This window comes from Malurus melanocephalus, unplaced genomic scaffold, assembly GCF_030028575.1.
Source record: "Malurus melanocephalus ecotype Western Australia unplaced genomic scaffold, MMel_1.1 scaffold_90, whole genome shotgun sequence".
Lineage (NCBI taxonomy): Eukaryota > Metazoa > Chordata > Aves > Passeriformes > Maluridae > Malurus > Malurus melanocephalus.
Window position 1 is genome coordinate 929,088 of NW_026623322.1, and position 26,251 is coordinate 955,338.

At 43.4% G+C, this 26,251-nt stretch overlaps 1 protein-coding gene across 1 annotated transcript in view; it reads left to right on the forward strand.

The window, feature by feature from the left end:
* The first annotated feature begins 15,023 nt into the window (after positions 1–15,023).
* The window catches only part of RGS20 (regulator of G protein signaling 20), a 15,702-nt gene continuing 4,474 nt past the window's right edge, over positions 15,024–26,251 (forward strand). Inside the window, exons 1-2 of the mRNA XM_057368368.1 lie at positions 15,024–15,144; positions 23,746–23,894. Of these exons, the coding sequence (XP_057224351.1) occupies positions 15,058–15,144; positions 23,746–23,894 (236 nt within the window). The 5' untranslated portion in view covers positions 15,024–15,057. The remainder of the gene's footprint in view (positions 15,145–23,745; positions 23,895–26,251) is intronic.

Below are 26,251 nucleotides of genomic sequence, written 5' to 3' on the forward strand. Positions count from 1 at the left end.
TAAATTTTTTCAATTAAAAAACCCAACCAGCCAACCAGAAATGAAAACCCAAAAGAAAAAACCTAAATACTCTAATGGAACACTTGAATTAGGTTTATTTATTCTTGAATGTGCTTTCTAAGAGAAATCAGAATGTTTTTGAAAAGTGGTAGGCACACCTTAAAGGCCTTCTCTTCATGACATTTAAATTAACCCAATGAGTTGTTTGTTTCTAATCTCCATTTGCATTGCATAAAAAGCCTTTCCCTCTGGCACGTTTGTATCTTGGTTTTTAAAAGTGTTAAAAAAAAAAGTGAATAAATTGCTTTTTACTGGTATCAGCACARAGATACAAGGACTTTCTTAACCCAGAGCTAACACTGACACATTCATGTGTGCTTCCAATTAACTTTCTGCAAGTTAACAACATAAACACCCCAGAAACATTACACTGCATAGGGAGACAGTGAAAGTTTTCAAACGTCCAGATGACACCTGACTAGAGCCTGTTTCAATTCTATAACATAATTACGATGGCTAAGCACACTGTCTCCAGATTTGGTTGGGTTTGCATGAATAACACACCTACAGACAGTAAGTGATGGGCAAGTGCGGAGAGGAGAGCAGTGTCGGGGCTCTGAGGGCACTGCTGAGTGTCCATRGCCCTGAGCAGCCTCAGCTGGRGCCTCCACCCTCCCCCATGGACCCAGCATTAATCCTCCTTGAACAATAACCTATAGGCTGAGACACAGTGATACCCTGGTTATGTCAGCATGGCTTTTCTGGTTGCCAAATCCTATCCATTTGGATTCTTTCTGGGGGACCAGGCAGAAATGGAAATGGCTTCAAGCATGCTGCCTGAAGGGAAGTATGGCATCTTTTATCCTTCATCTAGCTGACCTCAGCTCTGCAGGAATCCCTGGGGCCTGGAGAKGTCCAGCATTATTCTATGAACTGCTTGTAATGTGAAAGTCACTCATGATCATGTGTGGCTCACCTAAATTATTTGGCAACTGCTTTGAATCATGATTTGTTTGATAAAAAAAGAAATCAACTCATGAACAACTCCAGAAAGGTCAAAAATCATAAAAGTTGTTATTTGCAAAGGAAGACATGCCAGTTGAATAATTGCACTGCTTTTATCCAGGTACTCCSGTGTCTTCAGCTGATGAATGCTGTCAATCATTAATTGTTATTACTCTTAACWGTCCTTCTGAAGTCAAATGTTGTCTTCACCTTTTATAAGAGTAGGAAAACCCTGGCATTATTAAATATACTCACCCTTTTCAGTCAGTATAATCCCTACCAAATACATTTTCACATCAGGAGTGCTTATTTTGGTGCAGCATGTTTGTCATACTTAGTCACAGTAGTATTTGTATGTCTGAAAGCTTGTGATTGTCTGAAAGAGTTGAGAACAAATCAAGCAGTAGCTTACACCAAGAGCACATTCCTTCTGYTCTTTTGAACAGGTGTTATATGTAGTTAAACAGGCTAAAAACATAATTTCACAGTCACATTTTACTTAACTCTTGAGTTTGAGATGAGCAGGGGATGCACACTGCATGGCTATGGATTGAAGCACTTGGCAGCTGGCACTCTTTGTCTATGCCAAAATAAGTTATTCTTACACAGCAGATGTAAAATCTGAGAAATTTCATACTCTGTTTTATTCAGAAGCAACATTTCAAAGGGCGACAGAATTTTGGGAGCGATACAGGAGTGTTAGAGGGCATTTAGGACCACCAAATTATGAGCAGTTAGTCTTACAGCATCTTTGATGATACAGTATACTTTTTGATAGAGAAAACAGTGGGTATTTTGCCAAATAGTTTAAGATAAGATAAAATCATGCTCACTTAGTTTTAAAGGTAAGCAAAATTATTTCTAGGACAAACTGGAGAAAATTATCTTTCTGTGATGTTCTCCGGTGGTTAATTTTGTTTCCTGGACATGTATCCTTTATAGCAATAGTATATCTGTCCCTGAASTGCTTTGCCTAGTTAAGAAAGGGGCACTTCTACACATTTTTACAGACTGTATCAATCCTTATGAGAACTGCAGTGTTTTCTTGGTTTCAGCTGAGATAAACTTAATTTTCTTCCTAGCAGCTGGTASAGAGCTGTGTTTTGGATTCAGTGTGAAACTAGCATTASTAACAAACTGACGTTTTAGTTGTTRGTAAGCAGTGTTTGCCCTAAATCAGGAACTTTTCCATTTGCCRTGTTCTGTCAGCGAGCAGGTGCACAGGAAGCTGGGAGGGAGCAGGGCCAGGAGAACTGACCCAAACTGGCCAAAAGGACATTCCACAGCACAGGGTGCCCAGTACATAAACTGGGAACARTTGGCCAGGAGAGGCCGATTCAGCTCTGTGGGTCCTGCTGGGGGCAGTGGRGGAGCACAGGGTGCTGTGAATGGGGCACCCTTCAGCACACCTAACCTTGGAAGGCATGCACTGAGCCACTGGCTTCACTTTTGGTGGTGGATGGGACTAATTTTCACCACTTGCTGGCTGCCCTGGGCAGCCTTGGAGAGATCTTTCATATTGGATTTGGGGTTTTCTTCCCATATTTCCTCCAGATGTCCATAGTATACTAATYTGTTCCAGGCAGCTTAAAACATTAAATATAAAAGARTTTTWATCTTTAGCATTATGYATGAAAGTAAGAACAKATGCACRTGGCTTAAGCAAGAATTATTCTATCAGACAGCAAATGTTRTTTGGTTTTACTGTGGGGGTGGTGGGACAGGTTGCCTAGAGAGGTTTTGAAGTCTCCATTCTCAAAGATATCCAAACCCTGCTCAGCACAGACCTAGGAAGTCTGAGGAGCAGGAGTCAGCACGAGTCAATATGCAGAGACCCCCTTCTATTTTCACCTATTCTGTGAAACAGAGTTATTCAAAGAGCCTTTCTTTTTAACTGTTCTGTAAGTATTTGGTATAATAATATTTTTAATTCATAAATTCATTTTCTTTTCCATCCAGAAATACTGTTCAGAGATTACCTGGGTGTATTGCTTAGCATCATCTATGGGCCAATAATAGCTGCATAGACAGCAATCAGAGGGCATTCTTTTGTAAAAGTTGTCAAAATCATAATGTACTACACATTAATGGGTGGATTACTTGCATAGTAATGGCGTGCAGATTTCCTAGTCCTCACAGATAATTTGTACTAATTTGCAATGATGTGTTTTTCTAATTTAGTGATTTACATATTTTACTATTGAAATAGTCCTAAAGCTTCCTTTCAATTTTCTACACCTTTGAAATTGGAAAAATGCATATTCCTGGGCTGATTAAGATATTACTGTCAGAAAGAATTTAATGAATATGAAAACCAAAAGGCAAAGTGCTTTTACACTAGTTCTGGAAAATTTTCAGCAAAACAATCCTAGACTGACCTGAATTACAGAGATTGTTTTTATTAATATACAATGACCTTCCTTAAGTGGAACAAAATGTCATGCTGATTAATAAATAACCTACTCAGCCTAAATCTAAATCAACTCATTTGAGATATGAGTAACTTCAGATTTACMAATACTTTAATTTATTATATTCTTTCCACCATCACCAATTAACAATTTAGATGAAGGACCCTGGGAAAAGCAACATTCTCTGGAAGACCACATAGACTTTCTTCAAAAAGCATCTGGTTTGGGTGTCTGGGAGTCAGAAGGAATTTACCTTTTTTCAATGATGTGTCTTCCACATCTAAACAGATGAAAGTAAATTACTTTCAGTAAAATACAAAATTTAAATGACATACCTTTCTGCATCACCAGCCCAGCATAATGCAATTGGTGTTGCTCTGATTTACAGTTCAGCCTAGATACCATGATGTGTTAGAGATCACCTGAGTGCAGCATTCCCATTGTAATCTGATTTATTTCCAAYACAGCTCATGTCTAATTGAAAGAGGAATTGTGTAAGGGTTTTTTTTTTCATCTTATATTTCTCAGGAATTTCTTAGTGCCAGAGGAATCCTGAAGTACCAGAATAAGTTGCAGGAATCAGCCARCCCAGTCTAATTAGCAAATCCTTCCAGTGACCAGGAGAATGATGTGGGGTGCTGTATCTCCTATAAAGACAGCCTGAGAGCTGGGGTTGTTCTGCATGGAGGAAAGAAGGTTCCAGGGAGATCTTAGTGCTGACTTCCAGTGCCTAAAAGAGGCCCTAAAAGAAAGCTGGAGAGGGAMTTTTTACAAGGACATGGAGTRWCAGGACAAGGGGAAACAGCCCAAAACTGGGAGTAGATTTGGATTAAATAACCCTCTTTACTGAGGGTGGTGAGRCACTGGAACAGGTTGCCCAGAGAGGTTGCGGGTGCCCCATCCCTGGAAATGTTCAAGGCCAGGATGGATGGAGCTCTGAGAAATCTGGTCAAGTGGAAGGTGTCCCTGTCCATAGGGTGTGGGGATATGGGGGATTKGAAATAGATGATTTTTAAGGTCTCTTCCAACCCAAATCATTCTGTGATCTAAGATTATCAAAGGCAGTTCTGGGTGTGAGTYTGAGAGTGTCATCTGACATTTGCTGCTAGGGTCAGCCTAAATATCACTGCCTGCTATTTAAATTCATTACTCCTTGCTCTACATACCATTTCCACAAAAGTTTCAAAGACCCTACAGGAAACTAAATGTTTATTTCAAGCCTTTTAATACTTATTTAGTCCTCCATTTGCTGGACCCTTTTGTGCAACAACAGGACAGCTTTTTACTCCCATTTGTTTGCATCTTTTAGYAAAGCAGCTTCAACCAGTCAAAAGAGAGATGCAAAATCAGAATCCTGTCACAAATATCTTAATTTCAAAGCCCATGTTGCTGACAGCTGGGTACATCCTTCTAAGAGGAGGTCAAAGCCAAAGCCATGCCAAGCCAGGAAATGCAAGGGAGAGACCCTCACTCTTCTCCCAGAGACCACATGGGGGATGAGAACACCTTGTTCATGTACAATAAATTGTACAAAGAATTGTATTCTTCTTCACAAGCATTAAAATTTAACACTGAGGCAGGCAGAACATTATTTTTCCATCAGACTCATCCAAAATGGGGGCTGAGGGGTAACACTTGGGAAATGGCAGGGATCTGTGAGCAGGTAACTGGTGAAACCTGGCTTGCAGCAGRTMTGTGCCTGCTTACTGACAGTTCAGRATGTGTCAGAAGGTTTGGCCCTTCCCAAAGCCCCTCCGTGCCCTAATGCTGAATCCAAAACTTTCTGGAAATTAGATGTTGAGATCTTCAACCGAACAGATCTTTATTCTGTCACCTTATGTGGCTGGAAACAGCTCTGGAGGCTAATTGCCTTCAGTATTATAATTTTAGTGTCATTCTCAAAATAAAGCTAATCTAAAATACCATATCAACTGTCAAAGTTAAGAACAGGCTGCAATAAATCAGGACCTGCCCAATGATGCCTGCCAAGCAGTGCTGATTGTCTCACAAAATGTCACATCATTTTTCCTGGATTACTGTAGCAAGCACTTAATTACTCTCACAAGCAGGATGGAATTATTTTCAAGAGATGTCGGATCTATGCTGAGGAATTTATACAGAAAAAGGGGAAAGGCTCAACTTTGTTTTGTTATGCATTCGGTTCCAGTTGTGATCACAGCTTAATTTCAGCAAGTAGCTGTGATTTTTCCTGTGACATTTTGTGTGATTTACTTAAGGACTAAATAAAGAAGAAAACAGTTCTTACTATTCTGTTGAATTCACTGTTTCCTTTGAGAGTAATCAAGTTAAGAGCAAAAACAGTGGGTCAGGCTTRGACAAAAACATGAGAAATTATTTGTTCTTGAACTATATAACAATTTATTATGACAGATGGGCAGATTGTAATATTTTAAAGTATTAATTTTTTTGCATTGCAATGCTTCATTTTGTAAAATCCCTTCACTTTTTATTACCAAACTAATTTGTTTAAACACACAGATTCTTATGAGACAGATGTCTTTGTGGAAGCAAATCTCCTTTTAAGGATTCCTTGCTAATCCTGTAGCTTYGTATCCCAGATAAACTTTGGCACTCACACCCTTTGTGTCTTTTGGTACTTGGAATTTTTGCTCGGATTTGCAGAAGTGCTCAGACTGTGCTGGAGAAGCAGCTGAGCTGCTCCTCTCTGACCCTTTGTCCTGTATTTTCATTTGCAAATTTTTGTTCCTTTTACTGATTTAGTAAAATACTGATTTTCCCAGAATTCCTTGTGATAATACATGGGACACGTATACTGTTTACATTAGAAAACAGAGTCTAAATAAGAGGGTTAAAGGGTGCTTCTCAGTTTACATCCAGATCTTCTGAATGGTTTGGCATGGAAGTTTTCCAGTCATAAGACTGACAAAGTGAGTCACAGCCCTTAAAAGCCAAGGACRTTTCTTCCAACTAGCATTGCTTAATGTTCACTGAAATGTTTGCTTCTGAAGGGTGGTTGTGTTTTSGTGACAGATTAATTCATGCACTTCATTTCAATACAAGAATAACATCTTATTGAATGATTTACCTGGAAAACAGTGGCATTATCAAACTATGAAATCGATTCAGACTCATATATATTCACGCTCTCTCAATCAGCTCTCTGGGTTCTCAGMAGACACACTTTAAACAGGTTCTTACCAGCCTTTCTGAATTATCGGGGGAAATAAGGTGTTAGAGGTGCTAAAGATCAGAGAAAGAGGTTAGGCTGTTGCAGACAAGACAATTTCAGTCCCACATTGTCTTTTCTGTGTTTGGTCAGGAGGTATGCTTGGAATGAACTGCGGAAAGGAGGCTGGAAGGGGTGTTTTGTCCTCCCAGGAGGAAAACCYGGTGTTTCAAAGCTGTGTAGTGGAGGGGAGCAAACCTGAGGTGTGGCCTTGTCAGGGAGTTGATTTGAACAGTGATGCACAAAGATGGGATACAAAAATAGGTATGTCCAAAATTCTATGCATCTGTAACGCTGTTCTCCATCTCTCAGGACCATTCTAGAATCCACAGCAAAGTGCAGTGCAGGAAAACATGATAGACGGCCCTGGAAYGGCCAGAGGAAAAGCCCAGCCTGCAGAATGGAGTGTCAGTCTTGTGTCAAACAGGAGAAATGTGGTTTCACAGAAACACATCAAGTGCTGCCCCCAAAAGCTTGGTAGCTCTGAGTTGTTTTTTTGTTGGGTTTTTTTTTGTTTGGTTGGTTTGTTTTTTGTTGTTGTTTTTTGCTTGCTTGTTTGCTGGTTTTGTTTGGGCATTTTTTGTTTGTTTCTGTATTTCTTTGTCTACTTGAGACCCTCTGTCTTCAACTTGTAATGCTGTATGTGTGGTGTTAAGGGAGACCTGGGAACGAAACTGCTTCTAAGCCTAAAGCAAGCCTGGCATTCACTCAGTAACTTGGGCTGTCTGCAATTACAGTCTCTCCAATCTAGGAAGATAATCCTACATGGGCAAAATCACATAAGGCATCTCTGAAATAAATGTTAGTAAGAGATTCTACAAGGAAACTCCAGAGCTTGAGTTTCCCACTTCCACCTGGATACTCACCTCTATGTAACAGAGAGAACCTGACCTCTTTAAACGAGTATTTTTACTGATATATCAGTACACTGGGATAGATACAACTGAAGTCCCTTTTTCAAAATATGTTCGTTCCTTCTCCTCACTGTCATTCTCATCAATTCAGCTCCTTTTCCTTTCGTCATCATTCATATGTCTTTTTAAAATGCTGTATAAACACTCCTGGTCAATCTAGTTTACAATGAGATAAATGCAGAGTTTTCTGTTCATGACAGCACCAGCCTGCAGTGTTCTCATTGATACCGCCCTTTAACCTCATGCTCTTCAGCAGTCTCTCATTGCCTGCTCTTTATTCTTTTGTTCTTCTTTTCAAAGGAATTAGAGTGTATTTCTCCTTTCATGTTTTTCACCACGTCCTATAAGTGAGTTATATCTTCTCCCATCAGGCTTTTAACATAGCTGTATAATTTTCCAATTGATTCATATTTTATAAGGCCCAAAACCTGATGGAAATTCATGGCAGGAAACACGGTGTCATCCTCAGGAATCTTGTCCTGTCTTGTACAGTGCAGCCACGCTTTCAGACTTGCTTTGAACTATTCAACTGCTCTGAAACCTCGATCTGTTCAGGAACATTGGTTCTAAATTGCCCCGTTRATCTTCCTGTTTGGATCAGCTCTGGAATGTAACTACAAGCTSCTCTATGAGACCTAAAAATTGCATTCGTGGCAGCTTTGATTTCTTCTTTAATTTAGCTGTATTTATTACCTAGCAAGCACATGTGGTAAGGATCCTGTGTAATAATCAGGTTATGTGTGACCCAGAATATCAGGAATTCTTCTGCAGGTCATAGATTGCTGGTTTGATTGGTACCTCAAGTGACTGTGATACTATGAAGATATTTTTACCTTTCTTATCATTAAAAAAAATTTCTTCAAATAATTTCATTTCCATTTGGGCAGAAGAGCCCTAAGAGCACAAATAGGAGTAGTGCTTTAGCGCTAATCCTAAATAGTGAGGTTCCCTATTCAAACTGTAGGTGCACAGTGACACCTTCTGGAAGCTTGTAGTGAGCGCTCCTGAGCCGCTTTCTCCATCGTTTGGAAACTCAAAATTTTTGTATGTAGAAGCTAATCCTTTTCTGGTCAACATTTTAATCAGAAATTTGCTACAGGGTCTATCATGTCGTTGGTGCATATACTAATAGAACGTTGTCATGATGGAAGAGATTTTTCTTTTTAAATCAAGCCTGACCCGTAAGGATTTTTAATGATTCCAGATAATTCAAAGGTTTATGGAGAGGGGGGAAATAGTGGCTGGAAATAGAGATGTATGCTAACTGCATGGTTTAAAAAAAAATGTAGCTGGCATGCTATCTTTAATTATTTAATGTCATACATCAGGTGAGAGAATCAGAGAAAGTAGTGAAGATTCAATTTTTCAAACATGACAAATTAAATGAAAGACAGTTGCTTAGTGCATTTGAACTTCAGCAAAGATTTCATTTTTTGTGTCACATTGCAATTTCTAATTAGACCTTCTTTGCCCAAGCCAAAAGCTTCCTGGGTAGTCTGTCAATCTGCCAAAAACTCTGCATCACCAAGGATTYTAACCCTGTGATTTGGGCCATAGAGTACTGTCCCAGGGCTCACAAACCCCAAAGAGGCTGCACCCATCAGCTGCACCATCAGTAAAACCATCACTGAGCTAACTCTGACTCTCTGAAATCTGGCATTCAGTGCTATTACTGAAGAACATATCCTTATTTCTAACATTCAATTCCATCTCAAACATTGTTTCTCTTTAAGTTTCTTCTGCCTTAGAAGTAACAAAGAGGTGATATGTGGGAGTGGAAAATAAACCGTTTTAAGTAGAGATAGCAGAGGTTAATTCTGGGACTTCCTGCAGCTCCGGAGCAGACGCTGACTGATATAAATATTGAAGATAAAGGTTTTGTCAGAACCTGCATATGGGACTGGACAACCCTGAGAAAATACATCACCCTAGAAAATGACCTTACAGTGTTGAAATAATTATCAAAGCACTAAGTAGAGCCACCAACTGCAAAAAATTCTGCCTGCACTGAGACTTAAATCATGTCTAACCATACTGATAATGTTTCAAGCCTCGATGTGCAGCAATCACAGATTTTAGCATCAGATCTTGAGGAATCCTAATCACCCAGCAAAAGGCTAAGAGACACTCTGTGACTGCATAAATGATATCGCAGTGGAATTTTCACGCTTTGGCTTAAAAAAAAAAAAAAATAAAATAAAAATCTACTGATTAACTAATGCACTGCTATCAATGTTGGTGGAAAAGTTAAGTACCAACAGGCATCCCTACACACAGGACAACTTAATGCTCTGTGGGACCACACTGCTCTATGGTTGGGCTTACATGTTTSAAGAGTCCAGTTTATTCTGCCCCCATCAACACTGGACCTACATTTCCTATTTGAAACCAGTTACTGACAGATTCATGAAGAAAAATGACTTACATCTGTTAGAAATTGGCATTGAATAAACACAAATATTTAGAAGTTCAGCAAAGCTGCTTCCCATAATGTCACTGGAATTATGTTCATTTCAAAATATGGTTATTTAAATGCCATTTTATTATTTTTAAATAATAAAATAAATGCCATTTATTATTTTTAGTTTTATTGAGGGATTAGAGAAAGCAAATACTAAAATACTGCTGATATATAAAGAAAATTGAAATTCAGCTGAAGTGCCTGGAAAGTCATTCTCCTTCTGAAAACATCTCCTTTCCCAGAAATGCCTATCAGTCTCAAAATTATTTGTAACAAGTGCACTTTAATGTCAATGAACAAAAAGTAAAAAATGGCTTCTTACTCTCTGTTTGAATTGCTCCCTAATTCACTGTGAATCAGCTCCATTCAATGGTCTAGAAACTCTYCTTTTAACAATTTAAGGGACCAGGAAGCACTGAAATAGACTAGTACACAAAAGCTGCCATACAAACATGTATGACCTGTCCTTGGGTAGGGGCAGAAGTTCAGGTATGAGACCCAGAAATCTGCCCTCACACCTTAAAGCCAAACAGGCCCCAAAAGAGCTGCTATGTGCATTATGTCACCTATGGTACTGTGACAGCAAGAATGTTGGAATATGATGTGATGAAAATACAGACACATGTTCTGTATTATCTTTCTTATCACCTGTTCTTAACAGTGGGAACAAGTTAAGAACTAAAAAAGTGCCATACAAGTTTTCAGTGAAAAAATAAAATAAAATAAAATAAAATAAAATAAAATAAAATAAAATAATAAAATAAAAACAATAACAGATGCCTTCATTTCCACAAAGGCAAAATTAGGAAAATGTGTTAGCTGGGCAAGTTCACAGAAAGAGTGAGTGTGATGTCTAAGGAGCATACAGAGGGACAATATTAGATAGCAAGGGTGCCCTCATATAAAGCCATCCCTTTCTGATATAGAATAAAAGAAAACTACTGCATGCTGGATGGAATTCCCTCCTAAAAGTTTACGAATAGCTTGTGTAGTCTAATGTGAAATATTCAGGAAAGTGTAGTAAAGGATGAAGTAGGATTTTCCAATGTCTGATATACTGGTAGATATCAATATTGAGACCGGGTCTTGATTTATTATTTACCTTGTATGTTGCAAAAAGAAGGTKCCACTATATGAATWATTATATTAAATACACAGTTCACAYRYAAGCTCTCAATTRTCTGTAACTYATCTTTTAAAACAGARACAATGCAAGGTCAAATAGTCCCATGCCTTGCTAGACTGACATTCTGCTTTCTCTCTGTCCCAGTGAAGTTGGATTAACCTGAACAAAGTAGAGCAGGAGTAGGAACCAAGAGTCAGGTCAAACCATGAGTCAGGTCACAGGGACACATGCAGAGCAAGCTACTCTGGTGACTGAGGGAATTTCCTTTCATGCATGAGAAATGCATGCTCACATTCATTTAGAGAGAGAAAGGGTTTCAGTCTGTCTCAGCTCTCAATTCTAAACCCCATTTCATTGAAGTCCAAGCCCTCGTTTATGCAGTTCTGCCTCATGCAGCCGGACATCAGCCTGCATCCATCACTGAGGGAAGAAGGAGGAGAAGATGACTACATTAACAATTCTGTGAGGACTTTATGCCTCCACAYCATTCAGGATGTGGCTGTGTACACATGCAGTGATGCAGAGCGAGACAGAGTTTTCCTCAAACACAAATCACTGGAAAATAATTAGCTTAGGTGGCTTTGTTTATCTGAYACCATTATGCTAGGGAGCATAAATACTGTATTTTTATACAATGTTGCACACTATCACGGTGCATCATGAATTTTGAAAAAAAAAATAGCTTTCTTTAATTAGGTTTTAGAACCACAGAATATTTTGAGTTGGAAGGGATCTTAAAAATCAACTCATTCCAAACTCCTTGCCATGCACAGGGACAACAGATCGTGACTCTCGTGAGACAAATGGAAAGGATGATGGAGCAAGGACACACCTTTCAAAGGGGTTACAATATGCCAGCATTTTAAACCTGAACTTGATTAAGCATTCCTGCTAAGATTTAGAAAGCCACCAAGGACTGTAGTCTAGAGAGGTCTTAGAGAAGTTGCATTTACTCACCAGTCTGAGAAACGACTGCCTGTCCTGGTAGAGTGACCAAGGGCTGAATTCAAAGGCCAGTGATGTTAACAGGTGTTTTGAGCTTGGTCTTAAGCCACATAAACAATCATCTTGATATACTTACTGAGGGTTTGTTCCCTTTTTTCTGCCGAGGAGTGAGGCAGTGTCATTTAATCCTACTTGTCAAACCTATAATGCCTCCATAGGTCCTGTCTGGGCCTTGGCAATTGTAGTTTGGCACAAAAATCTGTTTAAAAACTCAAATGTGTGCTTTCTGCCATGACCAAAAGGGCAGAGATTTGCAGAAGGGGTCCTCGCCACCAGGCAGAAGTACTGAGTGGGGTTGTGGGATGGGAATCAACCTGTCAATTTTTTCTGCTCTCCTGAGAACATTGTCCAGTTTCCCCCGCAGTTTACCTCTCCAMACAGACCTAGGGGAACTCTCTGCTGCTAAGCAACAGCAAGCTCTCCTCCTGTGTAGGAATGGCAGCTTTCCCCGCTGGTTTCAGCTCTAACGAGCAYCTTCCCCTGGCATCAATGGCACCACAGCCGTGTTCTCCCACTGCTGTAGCAGCGCCTTTGGCCTTCAAGGGCATCACCATCACTGTGGGAAGGGCTTTCTTCACACCGTGTAGACTTCAGTTCCTCTCTGTCTCTTTGATGTCTGGTTGTACTCCAGAAATAGGGATGATGTTTTGGGATGGGCTGAACCTGTAATAATGAAGGCACAAACAAAACCAGGTAGCAATCATTGCTAGAGAAAAGGAAAGCAGGGCGGTGATTTTTGTCCGTTCCTACTCAGCGACCGTGCTCTATCAAGGTGGCTCCTTCTTTGCAGGGCAATGGCATTCAGCAAGGAAGGGCAAGATCACACTACCCTGATACCCTCAGACCGGGGCGGGCCCGCCGAGCGACCCGGCCACGGCGGGAGGCGGCGGGGAAGGTTCAGAACTCTGGACAGGTCCGAGCGGCCGTGGCTCTGCTCCGCTCCGCTCCCGCCGCGGCCGCAGCTCTGTCCATCGTCTGCGGTTGGCTTTCCGGGTGGGGATTTTTTTGGGGATGCTCTTTGAACGTAGGTTAAAAGTGGCCAACTTCGTCCCCATGCTCTTCTAGCACTATGGCTCGTTCCGAGCCCCAGTGGGCACTGGCTGGGTACTAGAGGTGTCCTCCAGCCCTCAGCTAAAGGACCGGCTTAGAAAAGTTTATAAAGACAGAGTACATGGAGGGGTGCGGGGGCAGCCGGTGTGGGTTCACGGCTGSACTCCAACCTTCGTCTTAGCGGTGCGGTGCAGGGCCGCCGCCTGCCCCCTCTGTGATGCTCACTTTGTGTTTTTCTCTCTCTCTCTCTTTTCCCGCCCCGTCCCCCCGCTCCCACACCTCCCCYGCTCGCAGCAGACTCCGAGGCCTGCCAGGCCCCTCGCCTCGCTGTCAGCTCTGCTCTCAAGCCCCTTCCTGCGGCCGCAGCTCCCTGCCCGCCGRCCTTGCCCGCGCTTCGTGTCGGCGCCCCGTCGAGACGCCCCGGAGCCCCGCTTGTGTCCCGCGGGCTTGGCGGCGCTGCTGGCCGGGAACGGGACTCCCGCCCGCTGCCCTCTCGCCGCCCTACTGCGGGGCCGCTGGGCTGAGCCGCCGCCGGCCCCCGCCCCGGCCCCGCCGCCGCCCAGCCGCCTCCTCCCGGAGCGCCGGAGATGCCCGGCGTGCCACGGAGCCGCGCCGCCGCAGCCCCGCGCTGCCCCCCAGCATCCCTGCGCCGTGAGTACCGCTCGAGGGGCCGCGTCCACCCCTTCCTTCTCCTCCTCCTCCTCCTCCCCGCACCAGGGAAGCCGCTGTCCGCCCACGTGCCCTCAGCCGGCACCGGCGTGGGAGTGTCGGGGGCGCAGGGCGAGCTTCCGCGGCAAAGCCCCCGGGAGCCACTGGTCCCCGTCTGCCATCCCCAGCGCTCCCGGGGCCGCTGGCTTCAGCGAGGCGGCTCCTGCGGCCACCCTGCTCCGCACCCGGTGCGCGGGAGGGAAGGGAACAGCCCCGACGGCAACCGGGTGCCCAGCTCCGGCAACCGGGAACGCGCAGAGCGTTCACGCACCGGATCGGTCTGGGTTTCACGGGAAGGCAGTGTCGGTCTGCCCGGGAACGGCGGGGGCATTAGCCGGCCGCAGTCGTGCCTTTAACCCTTGTCCCGGCAGACGGCGCCTGGGGCTGCCCGGGGGTGGAGGCGCCGGATSGTTATCGGTGAGAGAATCCCCGAAACGTGGCGGTGCTCCAAAGGGCGCCGCTGCTGAGAGGGCGGTCCCGGAGCAGCGGGGTGAGCTCCCAGCCCGGCAGTCCCGACGCACGCCTTGCCCGGAGCTGCTGCGCTGCGCGGCTGCCGCAGCCGTGTCGCACCTGCCCGGCTGAACGGGAGAGCGAGCCCGAGAGAGCCGGGCGGYGGCGAGCTGTGCGCCGCGGGAAGGCAGGAGACAGCTCGGGGTGGGAGATGTGTATCCCTGCAGCTACTTAGAATGCGAGCACGTTCCAGCGCCGGCTTGAGCCCGGCTCTCCTCTAAGGCATCTGTGAGCATTGAAGCACCAGCAYAGAGCCCCGCGGCGGCAYCGCCGCCTCTCCAAGCCCTTCCCACTCCCTCCCATCAGCTCTCTCTCACACACACACAGACACACACACGCACACACTCCACTCACACGCTCTCACACCAGTCTCTCTGGCATTTCTCCCCGCGGCGCCGTCCCCATGGCTCTCCCCACGCCCTCCCCAGTCCGCCGCCGCGGTGCGGGAGCTGCCGCGTTTAATCCCGTTGCAAACCGGCYCTGAGCCGTAGCGGCCCCCGGTGTTCGCCTCACCAGGGGCGGCCCGGCCCCAGCCCACCCCGTCGGGACGCTCCGGGGCGGGGAGAGAGGGCTGCCGGCCTCGCTCCCTCCGGCTCCGGCCACGGCGAGCGAACCCACCCGCGGCCGCACCGTGAGACGAGCCCGCGGGGGCCGGGCGCATGCGTGGGGCTGGCGAGCCGCCGCTCCCGGTCGCCCATCCCGCCGGGACCGGAGGGGAAGCGTGCGAGGACGCCCGGCGGGGYCCCGTAAGTAGCGCTCGGTCCCGCGGCAGCAGCCGAGCACCGCATCCCGCGCTCCGGGCAGGGGCGGGTTCGTCCCGGCAGCGACCCCCGTGCCGCAGCTGGAGCCGCCCTGGGTACAGCGGGAAGGGACGGGACGGGACGGGACGGGACGGGACGGGACGGGACGGGACGGGACGGGACGGGCGGCTCTGCCGGCAGTAGCCCCCGCCGCCGGGACGGGACAGCGGGTGTGGCCGCCTTTCCCGGGAGGAATGGCAGGTACCCGGCACAAAAGGCGCTTCCCCAGGTCTCCCGGAGGGTCGGGAGCTGCAAGCCGGGAGCGCCCGGCGCTCGGGCTCCCACTGCTGCGTCCCTCCGCACGGGCTCCCAGCGCTGCTCCCAGCCCGCCTCCAGCGCACAGCCCGGATACCACCCGGCTGACCTCGGCTCCGGGAGCGGGGACAGGATCCCTCCCTGGGGCGGGATCGCACCCCGGGCCGCGCCACCTCCCCGGCCTCGGCCCACTTCGGCTCGGCCCCCGCCGTGCGCTCAGGGGCCCTTCTGCCTCGTCTCACGAGTGCGACCGAAGATAAGGCAGCATCCGTGCCCCCGCCCCACAGTGAAGGGAATCCCGCGGTGCATCTGTTCTCGGAGCCCGGGTCTCCCCTGCCAAGTTAGAGATAAGCAGCAACAGGCAAGTGCTTCCATAGAGAGCCTTCCAGCATCAGCCCGCCTCATCAAGCATCCCTGGMGGAGAGAAAGAGCTCTTCCTGAGTCTGTCATTAGCTAATGTCWGTGGTAAGAAAAGGCAGGTAACAAAAATTGGACACAAATGCAGAAAGTSAAATAAGATTATCCTTGTACACGCAAATAACAACCTACAATAATTTAATACAGGTGTAATTTATTTGATGCAACAGTTCTGTTGTTTCATTTTTGCTGTTGAAAAACAAATCAAAACTTGGTTAAATCAAAACTTTCCATATGGCACTTGTTGCTATGACACAATGGCAAGGAGTCTCCTTGTACCTCTGCTGCACACAATGTCAGCACCCAATCCAGCACTCTGCAGAGCTGGGCACTGTGGAGGTAAATACACCCCTGCTGTACTACAGGACCAGAAGCAGTAACCTCTAGTTCAACTAAAAAGATTAATAGAATCAGTATAAGCTAGAAGATTCATAGTTGTAGTTCCTAAAATTAGGAACATCATTTTAAAATTAGGAGTGTCTTTCTAAACTCAGAGTATGTTCAAGCCAACTGAATGTAAAACAAGCATTATGTTTTATAAAATGCTCAAAGGTGAGAGAAMAATGACTTTATTTCCCCTTTAATTTTTTATCTACTCCTCCCATCAATAGTTACTTTGATATCTTTACTCTGTGTCCCAAATAGTTAATAATGGAGGCATCACCTCAGCTGTTGCACACCTCTCTGACCTTTGCTCAGAACATACTTCAGAGTAAGTAGATGTCTGAGGGCTGAGTTTAGAGTACTGGGAAGGAGTTTTCAGACTATAGAGTGCCTGTGTCTTTTGGAGCTCAGGCCAAAYGTTGATGAGCTTGAAGCATTTGAGCAAGTATCAGTCATGTATAAAAATGCATCCCATCTTTTTGTCACTAAGAAAAATGACAGAGACAGCAAGTCTTGGAAATAATCTGGCAATTGTCTGATATTCAGAAATAAGAGGATTCTTAGCTAGAGGTTCATTWTTCCTCACTTGCTGTTTGCAAAACTTGTCCAAGCTGAGTGAAGCGAAGAAGCCCAGAAAGTGTCATGGCCAAAGTGAATGCACGCTAAGCCAAATTCTGACTTTCCTTCAGCTTTAAATTGACTTCGGTACTACTTCCCTTCCTGGCTGACGCTGTGCCGGCTGGCACTACAGCCGAGCTCACCAGGCAGAGGGTTGCTGTCACACTGCCTGCCCTGCAGAGCAGCCAGATGCCGGCGTAGTACAATCCGAAGTGAATCGCGACAATCGGAATCAATAGGAAACAGCGTGTGAATCACCACTTAATGCACTCCAGGGTGAGTCACGCCGATTCAAACCAGCTTTCGGAGCAGTACAATGTCAGTCAGCTTCTCACACAGTTCAATGTGAGTCAGATCTCAGCAGCGAGTACAATGTGAAATGAGTCACTGACTAACACAGCGCCATGTGCCTCCAGWACCCGGTGCGAGTTGTCAGAGCTTCTGTGTGATATGAGTCACTTCATAGTACAGTAAAATGGGCTTTTTGGAGGCCATTCATAATTAAGCACAATGCAACCAAGCGCTCAGGAGGAGATAATGGGAGTGARCAGAGTAAACTGCTACAGGCACCAGTTTCACTACATAGTAGAGACGTTTGTAAAATATTAGGATGAATGATTTTTTAAAAATTGTATTGTTTCTTAAAACAAGCTGCATAAAAATAACTAGAAGCAGGTACTTTCTCTGACATCAGAGCCAGCCAAAGCCGGGCTGAAAAAGTGCTAAAACTCCCAGTACTGGAGAAGCATGAGGGGTTTTTGTTGTTTTTTGCACCTGAGAGGGCTGACATGAGTGTGACAGACATTCATCCACAGAGGCAGACCCCAGCTGCCACACAAGACAAGGCAAGGGATGCTGACAGCTTGTGCTGTGCACAGGAGAAGAACTTGACACTGATTTAACTTAATTGCAGTTTGCAGTGACCTAGTTTGTGAAGGACTCAGTRTGGAATAAAATAATATCCATATTTATATTCCTACTGCTCCACTGTCATAGCATCCACATAATCAGCAGAACAGAAACAACAGGTTGCTTTTTCTATGCAACTGGTAAAGAATTCTCTCATGTCTTTCCCTAATTACAGGAGAAATAATGACAGGGACCCTGCTAATTACATGTTAGAGTAACATTTTCAATGAAATCTCTAACTAAAGAAATTCTTTATCCAGAGGACATATAGGGCCTCTCTCTAAAAAGAATACAAAAATCCCACTGAAGCCCCATGTAACTAAGTTTCTTAATAGGAAAGTCAGATTTTGCTCAGAGAAACACTTTAGTTTTGGAAGTGTTTTTGCAGACAGTGGCCTGATGTGATGCCCAACTGGGCAGAATCGAATACCAAAGAAAAAGGAACAGAAGACATCTAAGCTGTTGGTAGAAAAATACCTGTTACAGGTGACATGATCATGGCACTGTTACTGTGTGTGTGGTACATTTTCAGCTTCAGTTCACTTTCAGTTCCTTTTGAAATGTTAAGCAGCACTTTAGGCTGGATAGATGAACTTGGCTCCTCTGAGATGCTGCTCCTTTGGAAAAATAGATTAAGCAAAACAGGTAAAGGCACTCAGTTTCTGGACATTTGACATAAAAGTGTCCCAGAGTTGTTAGTTATAGGATAACACTTTCACTTGCAATGTTATCCACTTCAGCCTTTAACAGACTTAGGCACAGCAGTGACATAAAAAGCTGGTTTATTCCATGTGCTGCCAGTCTCCTTTCTGCTAAACTGTCTTGCAGTCAGACACTTCAGCCACCCCACCACAATATGCCAATAATATAACTTTCGAGGAGCTCTTGCTCTTAGCCTACCAAGTGGGCAATCTGACAACTATGCCTAAAGCATGTGCATATGTGTGGGTGAGTTCATTAACATATATTAGAATTCTTCTCTGTCTAAAATAGCACACTGCTTGATGCAGAAAGCCTGCTTGTCACATTTGTCAATGAAAGGAAGAAGCACGAGCATCAAGTTTCCTGTTCATATTTCAGTTGACAGTGAATTGCCACAGGCTTCAGTGGGAGTTTGTTGCAGCCCCAAATATATCTGAATTGTTAAAATATAGATTCAGAGATTTATTTGGAACTTGACCCCAGTTGCAAGCCTCTTATGACATATGTAGATAAGAAGAGAATCTCTTCTCACTCACTGGTTATCATTACTGGGACAAAGCAGCAATTGTGAGAGTTACATAACCTCACCTAAAGCTCRCTGACACCAAGAGGTGGCTTTCATTGCTTTAGTGCAGTTTGGATCAGCCTGAGGTATTTACTGAAAAACAACTGGACTGTATGATCCACATCTGTGCACTTACTCCACGTGGCTGTCAGCACAGGGCTTCTCAGGCTGTGGAGTCACTGGGAAAGCTTCATGCTGTGACCATGCAAATCAGCCCCAAGCACAAGCTAAAGATTTGCACACCTACCTGATTGTAATGTGTACCAGGATGAAACATAATGTCTCAGTAATTATGTTTAAGTAATAGAATCTTTGCACTTTGAGCTGAGAAAATGTCATTGTGTTTTAGCATAAAGTGGGGATGAAAGTATAAACTTTTGTCTGCAATCTTCTGCATATTCCTAGGCTTGGTTTGGGTTTTTTTTAAATTTGGTTAAGGTTTTATTTTATTTTTTTAAATTGACATTTGTGGCATAAATTTTAAATAATTCCTCCTTTGGGAATATTTTCTTGGTAACCCACCTTTCYGCTGAGAAATTAGCAAATACTATAAATGTTACAACTAAGCCAAATATCACCTGAGGTGTTTTTAATCAGAGAAATAATTTTCCCTCCTGACCTTTACACTCCTTCGTGTTTATAAGGTTACATAGAGAAATGCTTCATAATCTGAATGTCAGATAGGTATGCTCTGGAGTGGAAAAGGTACCACATTCTTATTTTACCACCTCAACATTACTCTTAAGGCATACAGTGGTTTTGCCACTATTGTCATAAGTAGCATCTCAGATGCTTGCTTAAATCCTAGGACTTTTTTTTAAAATTACTTATTAGCATTCAATAATGTGAGCATATACTTTTTTATATGATTCATAGATGCTACCTATCTGGATAAGAAGGAAGAACATATGCCATTATTTTTCCTCTATTTTTGTTTCATTGCTCTTTAGGGACAATTTTATAATGGATTAAATTTGTTCTTATCATTACATAGAGAAGGATACCTCTTCCCCTGGGAGATCCAGAAACTCTGTACCTCAGCATTGGTAGAGATGCTGCATTAGATTGACGTGAAACAATGAAATGACTGGAGACAAGCTGATCACCTTAACTCATCTAAGCATTTGACTAATTGCTTTCTCAACTAAGCATTTGCCTAATTGGTGCTCTCTCCATGTAGAGTTTGGATGGTTCTGTGGATTTCTCCAGGCAGGACCCACTGTGCCTAGACAAGTTTCTTTATGTTCCAATGTTCTGATTAACATCCACGATGGAGAATATCCAGAGRCTCCCAGGCTACAAAATCACCCCAATTCTGCATAGATTGCAGGTAGTCAGAGGAGATTTGCAAGCAGCCACTTAATTGTCTGTAGTCAGAAGAAACTTCCTGCAGATGCAGTAATGACCATGAAGGACACAGTGATGTACATAATTTAGGCAGATAGAAGATGTTCTGTAGCTGGAGGCACTCACCAGGGATGGATCATGCATGTGCTGGAGCAGTCCCAAGGCACATCAGACAGTTACGTGTGTGATCTGAGCAGCAATGTGTGACCCAGAGTCTCRTACGGCCCAGCCAACACCATTGCTATGAGGATCTGTGCAACACAAACCTCTCTTGCCATGTACACACTGACTGACTGTCCCCTTCAAGGATCTGAGTCYTCACAGTGACTAAATATTGGTAAAAGCAAACCCTATTAACTATTCGTGTTACACGCAGCAATTGGCTAAAACCACACGTGGTCTGAGTTTAAACAGAGTGTGAGAGGGTAGGGGTTGAAGTCCTTTGGTGAAAGGTATCTTACATCATTCCATCAGTAGTCTAAAAAGTACTTTTGGATTCCTTAGAAAACATKTWCWAGGTAGCAGTCCATCTCCAGTTTTYTAATCCTCTGTGTKTCCCTCTCTAACACATTTTCAAACAAGGCGCATCGCTGCTCCAGAGGGTGGGACAGAGAAGGCAGACCCCAGTTCTCCAAGTGCAGAGAACATCCAGTACAGAGGGTTCAATTACAATTTTTTAATACAATTTTTTCATTCTCATAGCACCTTCAGGGAGGTCTGGACATCTGATGTCCCAAATCAACAACTGTAAAATTATTTGAATAGAGGACCTTTCTACTACAACGTCTAAAAACACCCTGTCCTTTTTGCTCTGAAGGAGCCTGAAGTTGACTGAAGGAAAAAAAATTTCCTCAATTCCCACAGATCCACAAGTCAGTCAAGCAATTGCTTGAATTGTGGGCTGTACTATATAGGAACAAGGAATTTTGTTCATTCCTACAAATAGTATTCACTGGAGTAAATGATAAATCTACTACCTGTTCCTTCACACAGCACAACTCAAAGCAGTAATTCGAGCAGTTGCCTGGCGAGGCTCATTGCAACTCTGGTGGTTACAGCAAGAAGCACCAAAGTGTGATGGGAAACTTCCACATCCTACAGTGAAATTCTGGATGTACTAGAAGCACAGAAAGACATCTGTGTACATAAAATAAGGCTCTTCTGGAGTCAGATAAACARTGCTGGGATAGATCCCTTACTCATTGCTTGTTCTGTGAGCCAGACCAGCCTGACACGGTTCTGTCCTAAGGGTCTCAACACTGTGTGCACCAAAGGGCTTTCTACAACTCTGTAATAACCTGCACCACTGCTCAAATCTCTACCTTGCCACCCTGTAACATGGACCCTGGATTGTATTTAGCCTAGGCTAACTCCTTGTGAATACAAACAACAGATATGAATGTGTAAACATAAAATATCTCAGAGGTAAGAGTGGATGTATTAGACAGCACGTCTGAATCCAAGTTACAATTTTCTAATCAATAATAACTGTTTACTGACCACAGCAGCCTGATATATTGTTTGATATATTATCCTTCCAAAAATGCTTTATATGCTATGACTCTCTTAACTGAAATGTGAAAATGCTCCATTTAAAAAASTGTAGGTATCTGGAAGGAAATTAATACTTATTTATTCCATTCATGTGAATCTGAAGCTGACAGAAAAAAAATCTGAATCTACAAACACATTCTACATTTCAGTTATCTTTCCATATTTTGAAGTAAGAAAAGTTGGGGAGGGAGGTTGGAAGCTATATTYTTTTTCTGATTTTCCATTTCTGGTCATTTAGGCATTGCTTGTCAGAGTGAGTCTTCAGAGTTTCAAAATGGGTTATAATTTCTATCTGTATTGTTTTTCTTGTATTTTATTCCTCCTGCTACACAGGTGCATCTTCTGCTACCTTGTCACGCATTTCTCTCTTGGGAGAGTGGGTGGTTCTCACAAACACAAAAACTAATAAGTTCTATAAGACAGAAATAAATTCAACATCAAAAAAAAAAAAAAAACCACAGTAGGAAAAGTGCAGCAAAATGTACAGTTCCACTCTGCTAAAATAACCTTCTTTCTTCTCCTGACATTTCTGTCGAGTCCATGACACCGTCTGTACGTTCACCCTCAAGTTAAAACACCAGAATTTCCTAAGCCTGCATTTTAGAACAGAAAGCAACTTTTAATCCCCAAGTATTTACCTCACTAGATTCAAGTCTGATATTAAATTATACATTTTAAAAAAGAACTCATAATTGGTGGCAGCTAATTTTAATTCCCTTACAATTGTCATGGCCTTAAAAGAAGGTTTAACAATGAGAAACAACCTACACACAAAGTGATCTCGTGACATAGGAGGATGACTAGCTATGTATCCAAAAATCAAATACAAATAAAATTAAGAAAGACATACTCATCTTTGTACAAGCTAGCATTTCATCTCTAGTGACATCTGTCACTTACATACGACACAACTTTCAGCATAACAGGGAGAGCACTATTAAGTGCTGTARAGCAGATGTGAAGCTCAGAGATAGGTCAGAAAGGAACAGGAACTTCAAGGGGACTTGTCATTTCATCAACATTACTTATCTGCACAGTGTGCAAAATGCAGTCTCCAAAAAGGCTTCCTATAGCACTGCAAAAAAACCCAACCAGTGCACCCACCAAAAATCTTTTATGCTGGTTGGGGAATTCAGCATGGCAAACCATGTAATTATTGTCATCCACTTGTGTATTTCTTCCTCATCACAGAAGAAAGCAGAGAAAATTGTTTTTAAAAACTGTGGCAGTCAGACCTTCAACGGAGAAATGAGCAGTCGCCCTTCCCCCTTTGCCACACGGGGAACAAGGTTTGAGACTCACCAAAGGCCAGAAGAGCTCAGGTGTTTCACTGAAGCATCATGAAGCCTGCATGGCCTAATCCAGTGAAAGGGAAAAAAGGAAAAACAGAGGCCCTAACTACATCCTAACTACTTCTATTCTGTACCATTTTCTTTAGGAATGGCCTTGAAGCCAAAGGAAACCCTTTTCAACTCCTAGGCTTATACACCTCTGTGCCAAGAGCTCTAGCTCTCCAAGATCCCTCACTTGCATCTTCTGTTCTCTGCATCACCACTCATTGTGTCCCACACATCTGAAGAATTCATTAGCCCTTTGCCTTCCATTCACTTACATGAGTGAATCTTCCAAAGGATTCAACACCTAAGAACTGCATGAGGGAAAATCAGGCATTTAGCTTTTCAGTTTCTTTGAGGCTGTGGCCTTCAGCACTTCTGAGTAAGACTTTGAAAGCAAACAAAAGGGAAACAAAAAAGAGAGAGTTGTTTCTTACTTGCCCCTTCCTTTGTTGCTTGCAGCCCATGGGATCAGAGAGGACGGAGATCCGCAAACGGCAGATGGCTACGACCCCAGAGACCCCCGGTGCTGCACAGGCTCAGCTCAGCACAGGAAATCGAGGGTCCAATGCCTGCTGCTTTTGTTGGTGCTGTTGCTGCAGCTGCTCATGGTAACCCCTCTCATTCAAGCCTCTGGGGAACAGAATAGCAGGGAAGGAACACATAGCTCATGTACAGGACAACATAAACAAAAGAAAACACTTGTGTAATTCTGCAAATCTGGGACACAAAGAGTTAGCTGTGCTCTACTATTGCACACAACCCTCTACTCCTGTGTAATCTTTTTCCCCTGCCACTGAAATAATAGATTTTAAAAGAAATATCTGTACAATATCTCTATTGCACTTTTTTTGTCAATACTCTGTAATGTCTGTTTTGTGCRGGTTCTCCTCAGCATTGAGCTTCACCAAGGCTCCCACTTAAAACTGAAAKCAGTACCATAGCCTGTCATAGCCTYAAATWTAGATTTGGGATCTGACAAGCAGCACTGAAGGTGTTAAACAGAGCTAGGAGAAGGTAGAAGAATTTGTAGGTCCGAAAATTATTAACCAGGTGCCCAGCACTGTTCTTTTCCCCTAAAGGTAATGGGAGCTGTTATTAATTAGTACTGCCAACTCATGGCACACGCAACTCGTATGAAGATAATCATTGGGACCAGAAACTTTAAACATTGTGGGTATTTGCTGAAGATGAGGAGCTAAGCAGAAATAATTCAGAAGAATTCCCATTACAAAAATTCCATTCCTCTTAAGAAAGAAAATTTATCAATCAAAGCCAAAGGAATAATTTGATTCCTTAAATTAATAATGCATTCACCTTCACTTTCTTACCAGCTCCTCCAGATCCAAGTGATTTCATTCTAAACTGAAGTAAATCTTCCCATACTTGAAAGCCTGGTACCTGTTTGGGGCAAAGTGTTACTTAATGGGCAAGACCAGAACCTGCATTCAAATGAACAAAAACTAAACAGCCGTGGGAGTTCAACCGAAAGACTGACAGCAAGTGGAGTGCTTCTTAGAAACTCACAATCCACCACATAAACACTTCAGAGCAAGGAAACCCAGCACTGAGGTGATGGATAAATAACCTTACAGCCAGGCTAGTTGTTGTTTGTATTTTTGTTTTCCAATAGCACCTTGTGGCAAATGCTTTGGAGAACACAATCAGAAAGCAAGGGAAGAGCAGACTGATCATTTCCTTGTTATGGATACTCAGCTCATTAGAAGCCAAGACACACAAAATTCTACYCTCCCTAATGCAAATAGTGAATATTTTGCAAGGATAAAATGCTGCTTGGAGGTTTGGGGTTTTTTGTGGGATGCCAAGAACTCCGGCTCTGATGCTACCAAGCTTTTCAGCATGTGCTTAGGGGTAAACTAAGGTAGAATTTAGAGAGACATTAATATTCTGCCTGCACAGAATCAGAGTTTGCTACCTATTGCATCAATGTTAGAGCATCCCATGCAAAATCCAATGCCATTTCAACAGCTGTCCAGTGCAATTGCAAGTGGCTCAGTCTAGAGCTGCATTACATAAACACAGTCTTCCATACAGAAACTTAAAAAAAAAAGAAAAAAGAAAAAAAGACACATTTATCTACTAAGTMATGGTTTTAAATTGTTGATAAAGTGCTTTTTTTTTTCCATTTTACCTGATATTTCTTTCCCAGGATGCTAATTTTCTGTGTACCTCACTATTCAAACAATTTAAAGAAAGCAATTTACTCAAYAGCGTTTGTGAAAGTACCCAAATTTCACGATGCTTAAAACTCCTATTTGCATTTCAGAATCATCTGGGAAACCAACACAGGCTCAGAAACAGAGCAGCTTGTTTCAGCTTTAAAATCTTTTCTGATTTTTTTTAAACAATTGTTTTCTAGTAGCAAGAAATGCAAAACAAACCGTAATTAAGCTATTTATATTCCCTATTCATAGACCGTTTCCTCAAAATAGCCCAAGCACTTGGAACAGAAAAATTATGAATAGGAATAAAAATAACAGTCTCCATGAGTCATACAGCTGAGCTGCTGAACATCCAATATTCAGCATACTCTTAATAGTAGATTTGGAATGAACTGAAATGAGTCTCTCAGCTGGACGCTCAGAGCCTGTGTTCATTCCTACAGTCAAACCCGAGCCTTCAGCCTGTTACTCCTCCAGATCCTGAGAGGATACAGGATTGCAAGATAGTCTCTTTATTGTTTCCTTGTACATTTCTAGGGGAAGAGCATGCCTGTAAGTAGTTTTCTGAGGCATGGCATTTTCTCTTAGGGAAATTTTTGTAATTTCTTTGGTCTTTTTCCTTTTCTGTGCATTATCCTATGAAGACTGTATTCCCTTCCATTGGATCTGTTGATTCCCCTCAATCCAAAAATACCCTGACAAGAGTATCACTTTCTGTCTGTGTGTGAAAACTACATATCACTTTACATATTCAAAAAAGGCCAGAACCACTAGTAAAAAGAGTC